The sequence below is a fragment of the Terrapene carolina genome, unplaced genomic scaffold (genome assembly GCF_002925995.2).
Source record: "Terrapene carolina triunguis isolate 2854851 unplaced genomic scaffold, T_m_triunguis-2.0 Scaffold68, whole genome shotgun sequence".
Lineage (NCBI taxonomy): Eukaryota > Metazoa > Chordata > Testudines > Emydidae > Terrapene > Terrapene triunguis.
In genome coordinates, this window is record NW_020664419.1 from 8,618,059 (window position 1) to 8,640,637 (window position 22,579).

Here is a 22,579-nt window from a genome sequence, read left to right on the forward strand (position 1 = left end):
GCAGTCCCTTTGGGAAAAGGAATTGCTAGCTCCTCTCCCACCTCAGGAGATTTCTTAAAAGTTCTTCTGTAGAAGGGGAAAGAGTGGGGATTACAATGTATTAGAAAATGGTTAGTACTGAAACCTTAAATGACCCTGTTAATGTTACAGAAAGCTTAATGCATTAGTGACTTTGAAGTGTATAAATTGTGGGTTAAACTTGGGAAATCTAATCTCTTGAAACCAATGCTCAGTAGATCCTAATGGAAATAAAATGTCTAAGAATTATAGCTACTCAAAAACTCTACACAGAATCAAACCCAAATATGTGCTGCCCCAGTTTAGTTCCCTTTATTTCTTCTCCTCACTCTATTCCCCTTCCACCCACCCACCCACCCACCCTTTTACACCCTCCCAGGTCACTAGTACTATTGCACTTTTAATAATAGGTGTCTGAGATAGAGAATAGCTAAATACTTAGCTGATTGATACCACTGGGGTTGAATTTAATGGCAGTATACCCCTAACTAGGACCTTCAGTAGGGCCAGATGGTGCCTGGCTGGCCTGCAAGTGTGTGTGGTAGGGTGGAGAGTGTAAGTTGCCCCTATACCCCTGCACAGCGGTTGAATGCAGTCCCTGTATTTCCTGGAGCAAAGCACTCCAAAGAGGATAATGAGGTCTGGGGAGGTGCCAAGGTTCTACTCCTGTGTACCAGCTAACAGGACTGGTTGTGCACACATTGAGGAGGAAAAGGATGTAGCAACCCACATGCATCTCTAAGCAAAGGTGAGCTTCTCTCTGAGCCAGAACTCCACCTGAACCTCCCAGAAGTCTTTCCGGCTCCACGCTGACCCCAGCCTGCTGGATGTGCCTGTATGACTCAGTGAAGACCACAGCTGGGTAATACAAAAAGAAATGAAATTCAGTGTCCAGAAGAGCAAGGCAATGCATGTTAAAAGGAACAATTTTAACTCTTCTAGAACCATGTGGCTTGTCAATTAGCTGTAACCACTGAGGAAAAATATATTGGTATCATTGTGGCTGCTCTAGGAAAACCACCGCTCAATGTGCAGCAGTATCCAAAGATGTCAAATTGTACACCTTTACCCCGATATAACGCTGTCCTTGGGAGCCAAAAAATCTTACCGCGTTATAGGTGAAACCTGCGGATCAATGCAAGTTCGATATAATGCGGAGTGCGCAGCCCCGCCCCCCCGGAGTGCTGCTTTACCGTGTTATATCCGAATTCATGTTATATCGGGGTAGAGGTGTATTATGGAAAGGATGAAGAAAAACCCTTACAATATTGTAATGCCATTAGCATGCTTTTTTTTAATATCCCGTACACCTCTGGTCATCCCATCTCAGAAAGTATATCGCAAAAAAACAGGCCTCAGAGGAGAGCAATGAAAACTATTAGAGGCAACAAAAATCTTCTTTATGAAAAGAGATTAAAAAGATTAGGACTACTTAAAGTAGGGCAGAAAAAAAAGGTGTGTGTGTGTGTGTGTGTATATATATGTATGTGTGTGTGTGTGTGTGTGTGTGTGTGTGTATATATATATATATATATATGTATGTACATATATGTATGTATATGTATATATATATAATGATAATGAATAGCATATTGAAGGTAGATCAGATTTAACCATTGTTCTAATACAAGAGCCAAAGCTACACCCAATGAAAAGAAAAGGCAACAAATTTAAAACTGATCAAGCTTTTTGTACAAAGCATAATCAATGTGACCTTTGCTACCACAAGGTGTTTATTGAGGCCAAGAGTTTAGCAGGATTCAAAAAGGATTATTGATATAAATTTACGTTAAGAATATAGCAGTTGTAGCAGACAGGGTAGAAATCTATGAGATCTTCCATCATGCTTTATGATGGCAAGGGTTCCTACATTGTTCACTGTGTGGACTGCCTTTTAAGGCCAAGGATTGCTTGTGAGCCAGATGCCCTCTCATTTGTGATTCCACAGCGTACCTATGACAGTTACAGCAATTGCGGACATGGAAAACTACGGTTAGGAAAGCATGTAATGTCTTTCAATGTAATGTTAGGAAAGCGTAGGCTGTCTTGCAATGTCTGGAAATGAGGAGACAGCATCATGTAACCAGTGGCCTCTCTGCAGACAAGTGTTCATAGGCCATAGTTTGGGAACCTCGGCTTTGGAATATCAACGGAAGTTAGAAAAAAACGTATTATTGTTTTTCTCCATTGTGTAGGTTTATGTGGTTGTTTGAAAATCTGGTAGTGGATGCCTTAGAAGGCAAGGTGCTAAGCGAGGTGGACCATTGGTGTGGTCCAGTATAACAGTCCCTATGGGTTTTTTTGGTTTTAGGGTTTTACACAGAGGGTGGGAGGGGGGAAAAAAACTAGTTAAAAATTCCAAAATTCAGTGAATGGTTTGAAGCTATTTTATGGGGTTGGATGCTGGAATAAATCCAGGCCAGATGGATTTAGTAGGTGGAGAGCAGGTGTAGTAGTATAGTGATACATTTATATATACACCACTTGTGTGGAGGTGATAGTCATGGGATGAATTGTGATAAATCATCCACCTTAGCCTACCCTCCCTGCCTTCTGCTCACCAATCCATTTCCCCTGAAATGTATTAGCAACCCAAGAACAGCTTCGAGCAGACCCCCCTTTTTTTTTAATCACATCTGTCTGCCAGTAAAATGCTGCTTCATCTCCCAAATATTGTACTTCCTACTTAAAAATTACCACTGCCCAAGGCCTAGAATGGGAAGATTCAGTCCTGAATCAGTGGTGTCCAGTAGCTGGTGCAGAGATAGAAAATGGGAGCTTTTTGCCATTGTGAAATGGGCCTACGGCTTGGTTCTAGCCCTGGAGGAAGCTGCAGGGTTGGAATTTAAAATAGCATTATAACGTTATGTATAGAAAAACTACACCTGGATAATGTAACAGTCAGAAACTCACACTAATAAAAATCTTTTGTATTGCTCTCCACCATGATGTTTCCTGTTTATTACATGCTTGTGCATATTATCGCATGGACATCAGCTCCACATATGGGCTGTGCGTGATCTTTGCCTTTTAAAATGTTATAACCCCTGCAAACACTAACCGATTTTCCCTTCTGTATATCTTACAGAGAGACTGCCGCAGAGTTAGCTGGAACATTACCAAGGTAAGCAAGCTGTTCTAAACTAATCTGTATGTCTGCTTCTGGTAGCTGAAAGAAGCCTGTCAGGGTGTGGGGAGGCAACATGGATATATGGAGAAAACATTTTGATTTGTTTGCCATACCCAGTAAAATGGCTGTAAAGTGCTGTGGCCCCCAAGAACAGATCATTTTAAATCAACGTGTTTAAACTGCTTTGAGGTTCAGCTCAGTTGGCTACCGCCTGAAGAAAAGCATCCCAGATTTGGTTTCCTGCCACGTTCAAACTACGTACATTGTAGGTGGTTTCAACGTTGCCTTACATTTTAACAGTGAGGGAAAAGTCGGTTGTGAAAATCCAAATGTTCTTTCCTTGGGAAAGCAGAACCACCAAAGATCTGATCTTCCAACCTTTCAAAGAGAGGTTAGAGGAGACAAATATAAGGCTGTAATCCTGGAGATGAAAATTATTCAAACAACTGAAAAAAATATGGAGTGGCATCCTGAATTCTATTAAGTGACAGATTACATTCTGAATATCAAGGAGCAATGCATGTGATCCCTTTGCATCTCATTTCACCCCAGCTTCTTTATTATTGAATTGTGTGGGGTTTTTTTTAATGAGCGTAGTTATTTTTCAGTGACTATTATATTGTAGTTTGACACATATTCATAATGAAAATGTGTAAAATGCAAACCATGAAATCTTCATTGCAGTTATAAAATCAATTTTTTAAACAACATGGCGGTAAAGATATTTGACACATCAGCTGTTTCTCATTCTAAGGCAGCTAAAAAAATCTGCTTCACTTTTTTGGTGGGTCATGTGAGATCCAAATGTTCGTTCATTGGAAAAGCAGGCGAACCACATTTGTTTATGGTGAGAATCATGGCCGGACTTAATTCCAACAACAGTAACAAGGTGTATTTTTCCTTCATTTGATGGATATTTTTCTTAGGTTGTTTTCCAGGAATGTTTGCAGGTACAACCTAGTTGAATACAGCTAGGTCTTTCTGCTATCATTCTCTTTTTAGGTTTCCTGTCCTTTTTATCTTCAAATGTGCAATGAAATATGTTGGTGCAATTTAACAAGGCATCTGAAATTCTGTTTATTCTCTGGCTAATGATCTGTGTGGTACATGACACTTAGGGATTTTTATTCTTTGTAGTCGTAAAGGAATGCTTACAATTCTGCATCTGGGAAAAATGAAAATAGAGATTCAACAGCAGCTGACTAGTTAATCCTTTCTTGAAGACGTTAGTATTTACTATGTTTCATAATTTAGTTGTCATTTTTTTTAGTTTTAAGGATAGAGTATTTCCAATCTGATTGCACTGCATGTCATTAACTTAACTTTGACTTGGCATTAGTTGACAATATATAGTGAAAATATGAAACCTTTGTACAGCAGAAGTGAATTCTACCCTGGTAGTTTTAAATGCTTTGAAGTTAAAATGAGAAATCTACACTAGGAGCTTGAGTAAGCATCCAGTTTCTATCTCACTGCTAATGGAAACCTAACTGTGTGTTTGAATTCTTGCCACAGCTGAAATTAAAGTCTGGTGGTAATATGTCACAAGTAGAAATTAGATTATATGAGCAATGTGCATGAGGCATTGTAATTGTATTATAAATATTAAAGCCAATGATCTTGTCTAGATTAAAACAAATGTTTACAGCTGTGTGAGTGTTGGCATTCTTCTACTAGTCTTCAAGCTTTTCTCTGGTGTGACCTGTTGTTGCTTTTGTTTCAGTAGTACACTTTTTTGATTTACTCTTTATTGATTAGTTTTTTATATATTATTTGTTCAAACTGCAAATGAATACTTTTGATATTAACAGTTCATAAATTTAGAACCTAATCCAAGAATTTTTTTCTTCTGTCGATGCTGATTTTCTTCCCAAAATGGTTCATTTCAATAGACACAATTTAGGTATTGGGATTTTCAAAATATAAAAGAAATAACTTCTTTTGTAGATGCTGTGCTATCCACACATTTGCCTAATGAGACAAAGACAAACAAACAAAAAAGGGCACTCTGCCGCAGTTCTGAATATTAAATCTTATCTATGTAACTAAACATAATGACTTTTCTCTGTTTACAAATAGTCATAAGCATATACGTGGCATAAATTGCTCAAATCCTTTCCTTCATTAGTAAACTTGCCCAAAAGAATCTCTTCTTTAACCCTTCAGAGTATACGCTATGTATTTGTCTGCTCATCTGAAGGATGTCCGCATTTTCAGGGTTAATGGTGCCTCCAGGGGTTTTCTGGCTTTGTCAACATAATAAAAATAAATATTTCTTTCCAAATTTGTACACAGATTAATTGGATTATATATATATTAAAAAAAAAAGCGGGTGCTCCAATTTCCCAGAAAAGAGTTTATAAATTAGGAAACATGTTTTCTTTCTCTCCTGTCCTAATTAAGAGACTCACTCATAAGTGTGTGTGTGTGTGTGTGTGTTCAGAAAGTAAAGGTAAGAAAAGAATCCCTCTTAAAACACAGGGGAGTTGTTTTGGGTTTTTTTTTCATGTTGGCATCAGCCATCAAATGCTGTTGAGCATTTTCTAAATAATCATTTTAAATAGGAAGACACATTTTCTTCTGATTTACCTAGCCAAAAGATTCACCAACAGATTTCATCAGTGCTTAGGGTCAAGATGGAAAAAAAAATGAAAAACTGAGTTTTGTAAACTTCTGTTAGAAGGAAATTTAATGGATAATTTTGTGTTTGTAGAAAGATATAAATTAGAAACAAATACATAACAGGTTTTAACTGCAAGAACTTGATAGCTAGGTTTTATACTATGTCTTTTTCTTTACTGGCTTATTTCTGTTGATATGTTTAGATAATACAGAATAGAGAGAGAATTGATTTTAAACTTAAAATGCAATAGATTCAACTTCATTATAATATATGTATGAGGCCATGGATTTTTGTTTTTCGAAGAAAGGTTTTCTATGTATAACAGCACATCAAAGAAAAGATCTTCATAAGGAAAACTTCATAATATTGTTAGGTTGTTCATTGCATGACCTATTTAGAGTACTCAGATTCTTCTTGTTGTAGACTACATAATTAAATTTTAAATGGAACATGATAAAGAAATTATACTGGTGATCTCCGGAGACTTGAATACCCTATTTGGCTCTTTACAAGAGTGTAGCAAAGGCATATTTTAAAATTTAATAAAGGTCTGGCCTCATTTTTTCCTTTTAGATTTTCTAGAGCTGCTGTGCCAATCCTGTTCCAAAGCTACTTTTGCAGATCTATATTATCCACATGTTGCCGGAAATAACAGATCAAAATATAGTTCTTAAAAGCACGTTTATCTTGACTTGAGAAATCCGTTATTTAAGCATGATACAGTATAGCTGATCAATCAAACTCGTCTCATAAAACCTGCAGTTCCTGAATTTGTAGCTGTAGAAAATCGGGCTTCATCTTGTTTTGGTAACATTTGCGTTGTCCTTAGAACGTATCAAGCAAAAGAGGCAGAGTATTATTTTGCAATGTAGACTGCCTATTCTCAGAGCATAAATTGCACTCCATGAGGGGGTCAAAGAGACAAGACAGCACAGCCAAGGAATAAAGAAGAATACTTGGCGTCCACATCTAAGGAGCCATTCCAGTTTCTAGGGTAAATAAAACATGTTTTCTAACCTTCCATGATTTTTTTATATATACATTTAAAGAGAAATAATCTGTATAAAGTCCTATATTTTAAATTTTTATCTCTTTACTATTATACTAATAACATCTTAGATTATTACCGCTAAAAGAAAATTTAAGAAAATTTTTATTTACTTGCTATGTTTTGTGCTGCTGGCTTAATTTTGCATTTCATTCATCAGTACTTGGGAGAATGAAGTGAACCGGTCACTTCCTGTACTAACCCAGGGCTGTTGTTTGCATTTCCAGAACTCCAGGGAAATGTGTAAAATGCCTGTGTAAATAAAAGTAACAATAGAGCCAAGAGTTTTTATTGAAATTTGATCAAAATTCGGGTAAGGTTTTTTAACTACACTGTGCTATTAAAGGGACTCTTCCAAAAAAAAAAAAAAAAAAAAGAAGAAGAAAAGAAAAAAAGGGGGGGGGGGAAAAAAGAGCAAAACTAACATCTGCATTAAAAATACAATAGATGTTAAAATACAAAGCACCAAAAGAAGACAGGGACATATTAAAATACAGGCTAAAAGTCTTTATTTGAGTTCTGTGACTGTATGTGTGTTTAAACAATACACCTCTACCTCGATATAACGCTGTCCTCAGGAGCCAAAAAATCTTACCGCCTTATAGGTGAAACTGTGTTAAATCGAACTTGCTTTGATCCACCGCAGTGCGCAGCCCTGCCCCCCTGGAGCAGTGCTTTACCGCGTTATATCCGAATTCGTGTTATATCGGGTCGCGTTATATCGAGGTAGCGGTGTATATGTTATCAGCTAAGGTCAAGGCTTACAGTACATTATGACTTTGAAGTTCTTGGCATGTATATGGGATTTGTGTGTAAAATTTCCAAAGGTGCACAAGTCCCATTTTCAAAAGAGACTTGCTCATTTAGGCACACAGTCTCACCGAGAACCAATGGGATATAGGTTACTAAGTGCCTAAGTCACTTTGACAATGGAATGTAGTCTCTGAAGTATGCTTCAGCTGAAGTAGGCTTTTGAAAATTTTATACACAACTTCACTGTTGTTGAAATATAATACAGTTAAGCTTTTATCTAAAGGGAAAAATAAAATTGACAACCCACCATATGACAGGCAAAGTGAAATCTCTTGATCGCTAACTGACAGCCATTTTTATGATACCATTGTGTTATGGAATGATCTGTCTTCCAAGGAGCTAAGTATACAAGATTTTGAAACATTACTGCCTTGACAGACATAATCCAAGTAACTGCTTGTAAATTCTGGGTGAATTATAAAATCTGTGTGGCTATTTCAAATTAGTTTAATAAAATATCCATGAAGATTTTAATGAAAATATAATCATAAAAAGGAACATTTGTAATAGTAATAGCAGTGAGTTGATTAAAGGCCTCCTTGAGATTCATATTGCCTCGCTTCCATTAATCCATACAAAACCCAGCTTATAGGATCATCTTCATTGCGTGTCACTCCAGTTGTGCCACCATCCTCTCTCTTTAAATTTTTCCACTGATTGTTAAACAGCATCAAGTTTAACCTTCTTTTCTTTAAATTCAAGAACGTCCACAACTCTGAACTTCTTTGCCATTCATGTCTCTTATCGAGACACCCTGTGCTCTGCCAATGGTACCAGTCTTGAACACCCATTGTCCGCTTCTTCCATATATATCTCTCTGCTCTCTTCTACTCTGCCTTTACCCATGAAACCCTGTACAGAAGTTGTCGCACCAGTTATTGGGCTCAATACAGTAATTACTGGTAAAATTCTATAGCCTGTGTAATGCAGGAGCTTGGACTAGATACACATGATGCCTTTAAAATCCATTAACTAGTCAGTTTCCTTTTCCTCCTGCAAATCCCTTCTCAAGATGCACTTCCACTCTGATACCTAGAAGGAATAGGTCAACTAATGATCTCTAGGTTGGGTGGCAATTGGGAATAGCTAATATTGATTATTATATTTATTTCAAATTATGTGGATCCTTTCAGTTGTGCCCATACTAGTCTCTGTGAAAATATAATCTTATTGTTTACCTTGTCCTCCCTCCCCACTACCTTCCTACTGTTTGTTCATACTCACTTTTTGTGTCTTGTTTCAAACCACCTTTTCAATTTTAGGATGCTCAATTTGTGACACATTATAAAGGCAGGGTTTTCAGGCTCTGCACTTTCTGAAAATCAGATCCTTTTAAGATCTCTCAAATTGGGCATCCAAAAATGGAGGCTTCCAAAATCACTAATCACTTTTGGAAATCTTGGCCCTAATCTTTCAATGCTGAAGTTCCCCATTTGTGAATGGATACTTCCTTTGTCTTGTTTAGTTAGATTTAGGGAAGAGACTGTCTATTACTGTGGGTTTAAATGGCACAACGAAGCCCTGATTTGTTTGGGGTCTCCAGGCACTACTATAATACAAATAATAAATAGCAATTCTTTGCTATGGCAGAACACTTAAGTTGATTTATTGGAAATGTACTGTGCTTTTGAACAAATTATACCAAAGTTATCAGTTAATTTTCTGAAATTTTTCAAGTAAAGCTCCAACAATCCTAACAAGTGAGTTCAATATTTGTTTCTTCAGGTACATACTGAAACAATTGTATCTCCATTCAAAACTATTTTTTCAGATGACGATAGTCATGAAACACATTGATTTATGTTTTCTATGAAATTCACCATTTGTGTAATGAAAACAGACAGTTTTCCATGGAGGAAAAAATAGTATTGTTCATAATTCCTAATGTTGTGTAGGATCTGATTCATTTCTGAAGAGGTATTTTTAAAATCTACGAACTGTTTGCAGATTAAAATAAAAAGGCCGGAGGGCGATTTACTATCCAGGTAAATTTTCTAGTGATCGTTCCAGGTAACATTTTCAAAAGTGCCAAAGTCACTTAGAGCCAGATTTAGATGCTTAAAGATGCCTAACTCCCCTATATACGTTTTAAAATCTGGCACTTAGCCTCCCAACCCACTTGAAAATTTTACCTTCTATCTTCAAAAGTCTTCTGACCAACAGCCTCTAACTTTAGTAAGAGAGAGAGAGTAACTATCAAATTACCCATCATTTGAATCAACAACTACTTTCACTGCCTGCCAATGACTGTCAGAATACTTGAATGAATTTGGTTTTGCGTCATCTCTGAGAGTCTGGTAGGTTTTATCCACATTTTACACTTAGGAAGCCAGAGTTACATTCATTTTTATTCATCTGTCCCAAACTCCTAGGTGGTACTTAAACTTATGTTTAAAACTATAGCAATCCAAAGATGTCCAGTGCTTTCTGTGGTAGAAATGAAAAGAACTCAGCTGATTCACATTCCTGAGGGTGAATCCCAAGATGATGATTTTATTTGTACAGTGCCTAAAGAGTGTGAAGTGCTTTATAGAATACATTGTCCTTTTTTCCAAGAGGCCTTGTAGCCTAATTTTAAGGGAAGGCACTATGAATGTGAACACTAAAAACCAGGGAGAGAAGAAAAGAGAATGTTTGAGAGGGTTAAAATAAGAAGACTGAGTGGTTACTTATCTACGCTTCTTAATGGTACCACTTTTACTTTACTTTGTTAACTTAAATGTACACTGGGCCAGGGACAACTTTTAATGGACATGGGATTAATATTTCTTGGCTTCACACAACAAGGGAGCCTTTTCGAAAAGGCTGAATGAGGAGAGGGAAGGAGGCCTGGCAGAGTGGGGTTTGGAAAGTCATTCCATGCGTAGGGAACAGCATAGAAGAAGATGTGGAAAGTGAAGGGTCAATCCTTGCTCTCTCCAACTAGGCCCCCATTCAGCAGGGTCAATGAGATCAATAGAAATACTCGTGCTTAAAGTTAGATACATGCTTAAGCACTTTGCTGAATCAGGGCCCTAGTGCTCAAGCTCACCCAGAATAGTATCCTTTAGAAACTTGGTGCTGATGATGGGCCTTGTGTGAGTAATTTTGGGAATAATTTCAGATCTAGATCTAGATTTGGAAACTAAATAATAAGGTGAATATCTGAGGTTGGGGCAGGAAAGAAGGCTAGCAATTTAGGTCAAGGAGAGGGTTCGTTAGTATGACATAATGTAGAGAACCTTTCATTTCTAGGTCACTGTTTCTAATCTATCCCTGGTAAGAGTTGATACCAACTGATGGCTGTTTGACAACCTATTTGAAATGAGTTGGTGACATCAGTCCATTTATTTACACTCACATCACCTAACAATTGTTGATGGACAAAGTGAAGAAGTTTGCATTGCCGCTCCTTGTGTAGTAGATAAACATGAGACTTCAGTCTAGCCTCTTTTCTCAGCAGTGCTTTTGCTCGTTTTAATGTACACAAATCAATTTTATTTATAAAGTCTAATAATTAGAGGAGCGATGTAACAATTATTTTAATTCCAAAAGATCCTGCTATGAATTATGTACAAGTCTTTAAGAATTCTAAATAAAATATTTAAAAGATCAAAAATGTAATACTTCTCCCCAGCGTTCAAGGTTAACAGTTTATATTTCATCTACTTTATATTAAAAACATTTTTATTGGAGTCTATAAATGTTACATGTTTTTAGGAGACAATGATCATAATGGAACTGAATGCAAAACCAGGGACAAAGTTTCAAAGCAAAAATTAGTGATTTTTTGCATGTTTCAGTTTTTGGATACCAATTTGAGATACTTCTTGGGGTCAATGAGAATACTCACATGAGTAAGGGTTGCCAGGATTGGGTCCTTCGGTATCTCCACAAGAGCAAGGTAACAAAGCAAATAAAACAAAACAAGGTTTTAATGGGGCTAAAACGCACACATGCGAGGCCAGATCCCCAGCTGGTGGTGTAGCACTGGTGACTGTAATGGCACCATGCCACTTTAAACCACTTGAAGATCTGGCCAATTTTTCCTAAAGTTTCCTGCGACTCCCACTAGGCTTTGCAAGATGTGGCGCTCACAGCGCTTCTACCACAGCAAAATGAAAACTTTGCAATTAGATTAGTTGGGCTATCATGGAAGATATTTTTCATCCAGACGTTGGAATCTTTACAAAATTAGTGTAGCTTCCTGCTGGGAATATTTATTTGTCAGCACATGAGTTAAGCTGCTTTGATCAGGTCCGAGTTACATTTGTTTTAGTTATTCTGAAGTTCATGGGAGTATGCTGAGGAAGAGGCAGGAGACATGGAGGGGAAGGGCTCATATCTCATATGAGAACAAAGACTTTACCATTCAATGTTACTCTGGCCTCCGCTCAACATTCGCTTCTTGAGATTGGGAGAAAGAAATAAAATACTATCTGGACTTTTAGATCCCAAACCCGCAAACACTTATATGCTTAATTGACATCTGTTACTACTCATGTCAATAAAATTAAGCATGTGCATGAATGCTTTTAGCATTGTGACTTAATTAGTAGTCAGACCTTTCTTTCAATGGACTCCTTTTTCTAGTCAGTAGTATCGTAAAGCAATATACTAAATATTAGGCCACATTTGATTTCACAGTGTCCTTTGAAAGATACTGGCTGGGATTTTTTTTTTAAATGTCTGACTAAAATTAGGCTCCCGAGTCTGTATTTAAAAACCCACAAAAGGGGTTTGATTTTTCAAAAGTCCTGAGCACCAGTGGCTTCAACTAAAGTCAATGGCCGTTGCAAATGCTTAACGCTTCTGAAAGCCAGGCCGTTAATTTAGGAGACTGCTGGGCACAAATGTGAGTTAAATGCCCAACTGCCAGTTGCACTTTTGAGAATCCCCCAGCAGGTTTGGCTCCAGGAGCCTGACTTTAGGCATCCATTTTTAAAAAAATCTCAGTTGATGTAATTTGCTGCTATCATAGGCAAGTGCTTACGTCAGCAGTGACTTTTGTCTCACTCAATGCTGAGTTTCATTTCAGGATCACATGATATGAGGGAACAGAAGTTTTGCTACTAGGAAGTTTTATTTAACAGAAATGAAATATTATTATTCATGTCATGAATAATTGAGTCCCCAGATGTTCTCATTCTGTATCAATGACTGTGGACAATGACACTAGATAGACTATGACAGCATGAATTGGTTTTGGGGTTTTTTTGAACCTGTAAAGTGGCTGTGGCTTTTTAGCTGGTTACTAGGAACTGACGTTACAGGCTGTGCAGCTGTAAAAAGGGCCTTTTCATTTTCATGCCGAATAACTAAAATAAAAATTACAGAAATAGCGTTTTCTTCTACCCGCTCCCACCCAAGCTGAAATAAATAGAGGTAGCCTTGATGTAACAATAGAATTTGGAAAGGCGCTCAAGAGAAAAAGATATTGCTGTTTAACACTGAATAACCAGAATGTAATAATAAAAATAATTGCTTTAGCAAAAGGCCACCTGTTGACTTTCTTGGATTTTATGTCCAAAATATTGATTTTAAAAAATAGCAGAGAAGGGAAGGTTCTGACCCTAAGAAGTATCTGACTAAATGCAGGGAAATAAATTTTTATTAGATTTAATAATAAGTGAAACGATGCCCACTAACATGTCTAAAACTGCTAATCATGGTCCTTACCACTAGGGAGTGAAATAGTTAAAGAATTACTTGTATGGCACCTAATGTACTGTGAATCCAGCATATATGCCTGGATTGCTAAATTGTTAAATCACACTGAATCATTTCTCTAATAATAGAATAGCGATCACACCTTCCATCGCAAGGAACCCATAGCTCTGTACAAAACGCAGCCAGCCCAGGGGGAATGGTACCTCATGCAATTGGAGCACAGCATGCCACCTAAACTGCAGAAATGGAGGGGAAATGTGGATTTGTGCTCCCGTCAAAGAAAGTTCATGTGCAATTGTCCTACTGGCTGAATAAAGATTAAAATCAATAAATAAGGCTCTTTTATCATTAACCTCTCCTATTCAGATCTATTTTCTGAGGCGTTTGAGTTCTCACTTTTGGAGTTCTCCTTTAAAGCTCTGTCTTGTGAATCTGGAGAACATTGCCAAAGTGTATGTGAAATCAGTGTGACTGGACAGTTGCTGAGACTTTTAATCAGCATTTTAAGGCTCAGGTCGTCTTAGTTAAAGAAGTCAAGGCATGATGAAGCTCTTATTTAAATGTTTCAATGTTGATATTTTTCCTCTATTATAATATGGAAATTGTCTAAGGAAGCTTAACAGTCCTCTGATTAGAGCAAAAAGCAAATATGCTCCCAAAGGGGTAGTAGACATGCAGAAGCCGGGGAGGAAATTCTGTAATAAAGAGGCCTTCAGTCAAACAACAAGTTATGCATCTGTTTCCTCAAAAATTGAGAGGTGGGGACGATTGCTGTGGTTTAAAGCTGACCTGGATTATCTCTAAATTCTGCATAAACTCGGCTCACGATTCCATTCTCTCTTCAGTATCTCAATTTTATAGAGCCATCATAATGTGTCTGAAAAGGGAGTGAGGGTCACAGATGGAAAGTTTCAATGAGAGGCAGGGGGAAGCATACTTTGGGGACTGCGTAAGTTAACTCGTGTACATTGTGTATATGTAAATGGTGACATAGGGAAACACAGTATTGTGACATCCATACCTAGAGTAAAAATCCTGACAAAGTAACGCACATTCAGGCCATATTAACTTCAGCTCTAGAGTTTCTGTGTGGCAGTAAGTGAGGCTAGCAATATCCTGCACAGGCTGTCACTGCACTTGATGTTGGCCAGGGGTATTCCCAAGCTGGTGGGACATGCCTCTTCCATTACACCATGGGGTCTGCTGCACATACCTCTGGTAAGGTTTTTAGTTAAGCAAACAGAATTGTTCTGCTGAGCTATATATGTAATGGGCTAAGGCATGCTGAAGGGTGTTCTTTAGAGTCAGAAGATGGCTGGGAGTCTGATCACCAGCAGCTGATGTACTTTGGACCATTTTAATTAGTACACGTTAAAAAAACAGTATTTTGCCCATCCTCCTTTCTCCTAGCATTGGCACTGTGACCTGCTTCTTTCATGGCATTAACCGCAACTCAAGAGTCTGCTGGAAATCTCATGAGAAAACAAAAAATTGTATTATTTATTGAGGGGGTTGGCATTTCTGATTCTGTTGTCATAGAGAACCTGGACTGGTACAAATGTAAAATAATAAAAAAGAACACACAAACACCTCTGAACTTTGCAGTTCTGATGAGGTTCTGAACTTCACTGCCGGATTTACTTCTGAAGTGAGCTGATCAAAAATCAGATCAGAATCTCGCAGAGTTTCCATTGAGTATAGATTTGGACTTGAAGTGTGTGCTTGGGTCCAATTCTTCATATTAAAAATCAAATAGTAACTTAATATCTACAGCCTTCAAGAAGCTAAATTTTTTTTGACCATTTCTTGAAATTGGCAATGATTCTTTGTGCTTCTGAATCCATTTGCCTGTCCCTGTCTGCTACTAGGGTCACACACATGGTGAACTTTACATGTTTGTATTTAAACATGTCATTGACTGAGCATTGATCATTATGAGGAGTATTGTCCAGAAATGCAGATGGCACATGCTGAAACAAAAATTAAATAAAAAGATAATGCAAAATAAATGCTGATATCTATCTTTTTGATCGCACAAAGAAGAAAAAAGAAACATTGACCTTCTTAAGGACAAGGAAACCTTTATCCTGTTTTTCTGCTACATTTTTTATACTAGTTGGTTTGGGGTTTTTTTTTAACTCTCAAAAACCTGTGGAGCTTTTAAAGTGTTTTTATTTCTAAAATATAGAACTATAGTAATGTCCTGTCAGAGAATATTCATGCACCACCTCTCAATATACTTACTGGGACATCAATATGGAATCATTTTGCAGTATACAATACATAGAAGAAGACATTTGCCCCACTTCAAGGGGCTTACAGTCTATATAGCCATAGTAGATGGTGCAGTACTGTACTATGATGTCATCAATCATGCCTCCCAAACAGGAGCCAAAGATTTCTGATGCGCAGCTGCTCCTTATCCCCAAGAACTCTACCATCCAGACTTCCACAGGATCAGTGCTGGTGGCTCCCTTCCCACCTACACACACACAACCCCGTGGAAAGGTTGGGAGATGCTGTCAAAGCTAACTCTGAACAAATGAAAAAACACCACTTAAGCAAGCCACGGTCTTGTCCCCAGGATGTAAAATGTGCTGAGACTGGGAGAGAGGAAGAGTAGAATCTATCTAATTCACTATGGACATCCCCATGCAAATCTTGCTGCATCTGGCAGTTAGACATTACAGTGGTGAACACTGCACAGTACATTTCAGGCACATAATACACAGATTTTTCCATAGGGGATTAGCACTGTTCTCAGATATGCGTGGTCGTGTCAAAGGTGCTTTGCTCACTTTCCACAAAATTCTCTTCTCAGATCCATGCAGTGGATTTGAGTGTCTCATCTTCCTACATGGACAGAGCTCCCACTTCTGTCAGAAAGAGAGCCTGCTATCAAAGATGGGAGGGTCCATATTGTTATGGGAGTAGAATTTTCCTCTTAGTCCTTTGCGTTCATAAATTCTCCCCAACATGCTCTCCCAAAACACCGCAACAACAACAAATCTCCTCCTTTACTGGCCTTTCCTTGTGAGACATCATTCCCTTGTTTATCAGCTATTCAATACACATTTTGGGATACTGAAACTTGATAACTGAAATATGATTTTTATAATGAAAAGCCCCCGAGGGAAGCATGCAAATGTACTGTAGAAAGCTATTGACATATTGTGCTCTATTCCCAGTGGGTGTATTAACATTTTCTTATTTTTTAACAGAAAACAATGTTCAAAATAAAATAATGTATGAGTGCGAATTCATGGGTCCTGAAGATAACTTTGAAGTTATGATTGAAAACTACACACGTACATTAACATGGTCCCCAATGATATATCAAGTTGAGGCCTGGCCATATTATAAAAAGCTGCTGCTATTGCCCGATCTGAGATAATGTTTGACGGCTCCTCTGCTCTCAGTAAAGTTTGTAACCATTTGAACTACCTAGATGGGGAAATTCCACAGCTACAGATTGCACTTGGCTTCTGGTAAAAAGAGCTATTGTTGATCCATGGAGGGATCCATGCTTGAAGGTTATGTTGTCGCCCATGTAGGAGGAATGCAGGTGTGACTGTGATATGTAAATTATTTTAGACTCCATCCAGAGGATTTAAATCCATCTAGAATCCATCTAAAGGATTTAAATAAAGTGTAATTGAAAGTATGGAATAGAGGTAACCTGCTCACACAGAGAATGCATCAATTAAAGGCATGTAACAAGAAAACAAGCACTCTGATCTATTGAAATAGAACCTCCCCTGGTAAAACCTGTAATTGCTTTATAACTTCTTCTAAAATCTACATCTCTGCTCTCATCTCATCCTACACACTCTGATGCTCCTTATGTTCTTCTCAGAATGACTCTTTCTGTATCCTTCTCCCACTCCCAGCCTTGCTCCTTCTTTCACCCTCTATGCTTGGAACAGCCTTCCACTCCCCAAACATCAACCTACACCTCTCTCTCCCTCCCTCCCCCACAGCCTCCTTGAGTCCCACTTCTTTCTTGAAATTCCTCTCTGCTTATGTCCCCACCTAAGTCTTCATGTTTCATAGGCCTAAACCAAGACTCTAGAGATGAACATAGATTCATAGAGTCTAGGACTGGAAGGGACCTCGAGAGGTCATCGAGTCCAGTCCCCTGCCCGCATGGCAGGACCAAATACTGTCTAGACCATCCGTGATAGACATTTATATAAGCTACTCTTAAATATCTCCAGAGATGGAGATTCCACAACCTCCCTAGGCAGTTTATTCCAGTGTTTAACCACCCTGACAGTTAGGAACTTTTTCCTAATGTCCAACCTAAACCTCCCTTGCTGCAGTTTAAGCCCATTCCTGAACCTTGGCTCCAGATTCAGAAAAAAGTCAAATAGGTAAAACGCAATCATGCTATGCCCGAGATCTATTGAAATCCATCTTAAGCTAATATAAATAGCCGATATGAGAATACATGCAGGAGGTTTGAAGGCTTCTGCATCAAAAACCTCCTTTCTACACCCTCTTTATTCCTTTCAGATAATTTTTTTAATGTAAGAGCTTAATTGACACACATCTTTCAAATGCATATGCCAACTCAGCTTTGTGGTTGTCAAAAAATGTTTCATTTTAGATCATGACAGATTATTACATTAATCTTTTGTAACCTGTGAAAGGAAAATGCTGAAGTAAGATGTTCAAATCCACCATAAGAAGTAGGAGTGCGTGGCTAAGGGAGGGTGACTCTGAACTGTAGCTTCTGCATTTAATCTCCACTCCTTACTTATCCATTAAGTAACTTGATTCTAGAAATTCTACCTAACCTATCGTCCTAGCTGCAGATGATCTGTCACAGTGATAGCAGCTATTACAAAAGAGAGGATGAAGGAAGGTATCAGAAATGCTTAACAAATTTGTAATGAGACTATTAAACTGTGTATTTTATTTGCAGGCAATATGTCAAAATCAAAGTGTTGCTGGTTTGATAAAGAATGAATAAACAGAGTACATGGTACACTCATGAGTGTATACTTGAGTGATGTGAAATGCAGGGTTTACTTAGAGGTTGTTTTCTTTTTCACAGAATTTGCCCTTAAAGACTGAACTGGATTGTAATCTTGCACAAATTGAAAAGGCATCCAATGAATAAAAATTACTTAGATTAACAATAGAACTCTGTAAATTATAGCATTGTGACTGTCACACAGGAAATAGATGCCACTATAATGGATTTTAGCTGATGGGAGTTTCAAATGTAGTGATGGAGATTTATAGAAGTGCAGAAAAGATTGAATTGTACATCAGAAGGAAAAAAATAAGCATGAATGAAGCCCATATATTTATTTATTTCTCACTGATGAATGCACTCTTGTTAATATTAATAGACAATTGTGAGAATGTATGTAGAGGATGATATAAAATCATAGAACATTAGGGTTGGAAGAGACCTCAGGAAGTCATCTAGTCCAACCCCCTGTTCACAGCAGACCAACACCTACTAAATCATCCTAGCCAGGGCTTTGTCAAGCTGGGCCTTAAAAACCTCTACGGATGGAGATTCCACTACTTCCCTAGGTAAACCATTCCAGTGCTTCACCATACTCCTCATGAAATAGTTTTTCCTAATATCCAACCTAGATCTCCCCCTACTGCAACTTGAGACCATTGCTTCTTATTCTGTCATTTGCCACCACTGAGAACAGCCTAGCTCCATCCTCTTTGGAACCCCTCTTCAGGTAATTGAAGGCTGATATCAATTGAAGGCTCACTCTTCTCTTCTGCAGACTAAATTAATATTGTGTTTATCCATCTGTATAGGTACAGTGGTTGCTATTGAGACTGCTTACAGAATTTTTTTTCCTCCTGTGAAATTTAAATAAAAATGAAAACAAAATTGTTTTGATCAGAGTTTTATAAACAGGAATTTTCAACTTCCCTGAGAAAAAATCAGAAATGTTTACCAGAAAACTTCAGCCTGAATACAAATAAATTCAGTTTCCTCATGAGAGTTGTAGTTCGCGTGCCTTAGGTCCCCATTCTTTTCATTCTACCTGGCCAGAATACATCTCCCCTCTTGCTGAGCCACTGTAAAGCATTATGGGAGTTGTAATCAGCCTGGAGACCCCAAAGGAGAATGAAGGCATGAGGCACTTTAACTACAACTCCTATAAGGCATTTGCAATTGGAAAATCTTCAGTATTAAACTCACACCCAAAGAAGTTTTTTTGTTTTCAGGAGTTTTGTGGTTCATTTGTTTTTTGTTTTTATTACAAGAAGTCAAAATTTTCTGTGGAAAGCAAACACTACTTATGAAAAATGTTGTTCGGTCAAAAAATCAACTTCTTGCTGAAAAACAGTTGACAGAATTTTTCAACTCTTCTTGCTGTTAAAAAGCCAACAGTTGCTAACCGTTTACCATACCATTAGGACTTGATCCAAAATCGGAGGAAATCAGTTGCTATACAGTGGGCTTGCAATGGGGCCCTTATTTCCTATATTTATCGTGGGGGAAACTGTAGGATCTCGGGTGTCACTATGTAGTGACTATTGATAAATGCTGTATATGTTGAAAGAAGAGACATTATGCTTGTCAATCAGAACAGTCAGAATGAAGAACATGCTCTGTTAAGAATAAAATGTGTTGTATCCTTCAGCACTTAATACCTAGTTCTTATATAACTGTTTACATCAATAGATCCCAAAACCCTTTACAGTGGAAGTCAGTTTCATTATCCACATTTGACAGATGGAGAAACTGAGGCACAGATCGTTGAAGTGACTTGCCCAAGGTCACTGAGCAGGGAGTAGAACTCTGGTTTCCTGAGTCCCCATCCAGTGTTCTATCCATTAGGCACCTAGACTATGAATGGCTGTGTGTTTGCTTACCCTTGTGGAGCTCAGGCAAACCCGGTTTTGTTGTTTTGAAAATGGACATTTTGAATGTTAATACAAATGATTCGTTTCTTGATAAGCAGCTGTGATTCCTTTATATTGCTTGGGGTGTGCGGAAGGACAGTTAGAAAGCGCATTAAAAATTTCACCTCTCAGAATTTGCTCAATTAAAGGTCCATAAGATATAAATAGGAATAAAATTAGCTTGGTGCAGCGGTTGGGGGGTGGGGGGTTGTTTTGTTTTTGGTTTAAAGTTGACATGTTAACATTTGCAGAAAGTTCTAAAATACAACATTGGCTATTACCATGTGTATACAGTTGACGAAGCTAAAGTATCTATTTGAGGGGAGTGGGGAGTCTCTCTCAATCAATCCCCTCATGAAGATGAGTAGAAAGCATTGGAGATCTGCTTCTGCATCTGCTTCAGCCAGTTTCCTGTCTTCTCTTCAGTGTTGGATGGGCCTGGGTCAAGCTTTGGAGTGGAGTGGAGAGTTGATGCAAGTGACTTTATATCCCTGAGCAGCTCACTGCCTCGTTTAACAAGGCTTTACAGGACTACAGAGGCATTGTAAAGCAATAATAGTCATCCAGCTCAAAAATGGATGAACTGGACGGAAAGCCTGGTCAGCTGAATTGATCTTACCAGCTACTGGCTAGAGAACTACTACTCCTTTGTTTAGTCTGTTTTTTCTTTTTCTTTTTTTGAACGTGATCTCCTTTCACATGGCTGGGGATGGGGAAATTGCCGGCTCAAAAGCGGCTCCCGTCAGTGAGTCCGATTGGCTACAGTTGAGTGGGGGACAGTGTTTAGGAGAGAGCCACACGCTCACTGTGGTCCAGGGAACAGTGTGGGTTGTTTTGTTTTTTTCTATCTAGCCAACCACCTAGCATATCAGTGGACTTGCCCTGGTGACATTCACTAAAGTGGTGCGTAGGGTCTTTGTGTGGACTCTCGGCACTGTGGTGAACTTCACCTTCAGTGAGTTCTGTTGTGCATATTACCGTGAGCCAATTTAATCTATGCTACCATGGGACAGTCCGTCTTGGACTTCATGGGGAGGGACGTTGCGGAAAGTCAGAGATGATCTACTTTGATCACTGCCGTAAAACTCTGTAGAACTGATTCTAATCCTGCTTACATTGGTGTAGATTAGGAATCAGTGCAGCTGCACCTGTGCAAAACTGATGGAAGTGAGCTCCGAATCCAAGTGAGACTGGATCCAGAATTACCCCTGAAGGCTGGGTGGACACTCACTGCCCAAAGTGAAAGAGCTCATTATTGCTGAAGAATAAAGCCATATGCTCTCTGAAGTGGTTTTCCAAAATGGAGAAGGTAGCTTGTTTGCAAGTTCTTTCCTTCCCTTAAAAGGGGAGGGGGGGAAATCTTCCAGCTGCTAAATTTCCATTAATATAAATCACTTACCAAAATATGAAAACAAAATGCTATGGATAAGACAAAAAACACAACAAATATTAACTTAATTTGTATTGTCTAAGAGGGCCAAACACCTTAGGTATCTGATTTTTTGCTTATGGATGTAGCTTGGATAAAGTGGGGATGGTTGCAAAAACTACTTGAACATTTCTGGATTTAAATTTAGGGTGTAACCGCTCTATTTTATTTTTTTCCATTGAGAGGACCTTACACCCAAATCTTAGTGAAGGACCTTTTCACAAGGGTATTAAATAAATTAATTTGACTCACCAAGGTGACATTAACTAATCCCTGGGGCAATGCACATAAGAGCCAGCCAAGAAACCAGACAGTAGGTTCAGACTGAGTCATGTGCAACAACTGGAAGTAATAGATTCCAGGGCTTGACATCAGGGTCTTGCAACTGTCTCTCACATTCAGAGTCTGGCTACAGGTGTAGCCCTTAGTGCCTGAGCACATTTTTTTTTAAAAAAAGCAAAGGCGTTTGGCTTTACATGTTAAAGAATGCAGGAAACAGAAGGAGGATTTAAATCGTTCAACTTGTATGGCTCATTTTTGGTTTTGGAATTACAGCACCATTTAGGCACATTGATGTTGTGTCTGCAGAAGCGTGATGGAGTAGCCATGGACTCTCTGAAATGTCACAGCATAATAATGTGCAATTGCTGTGTGCTGAGGAAGGGGAGAGAGTTCTGTCTTCGTAGGGATTCAGAATAAAGAACCAAGCCTTAACACAAGCACTTGATTCGTACTTTGAAGCTCTGCCACTCTCACACCATTAGCATGTTCCAGTAAAAATGAAAGTTTAAAAAAAAAAAAATCTGAATCCGGCTGTTTGTGACCTTGGCAAGTCACGTCATCGCTTTGAGCATCTCTTCTCCATTCCACCCCTTGTCTTGTCTGTTAAGATTGTAAGCTCTCCTCAGGGTGAGTGCTGTCTTATTATGTGTGTACAGAGTGCCTAACACAATAGGGCACTATCTGAGTTAGGGCCTG

General features: G+C 38.4%; 1 protein-coding gene across 6 annotated transcripts in view; it reads left to right on the top strand.

Annotated features, from left to right (window-relative positions):
* Positions 1–22,579, top strand: part of CELF2 (CUGBP Elav-like family member 2) — a 430,978-nt gene that overhangs the window by 82,418 nt on the left and 325,981 nt on the right. For all 6 annotated transcript variants that reach the window (XM_026648627.1, XM_026648625.1, XM_026648629.1 and 3 more), the window contains exon 2: positions 3,107–3,142. In XM_026648627.1, the coding sequence (XP_026504412.1) occupies positions 3,107–3,142 (36 nt within the window). The remainder of the gene's footprint in view (positions 1–3,106; positions 3,143–22,579) is intronic.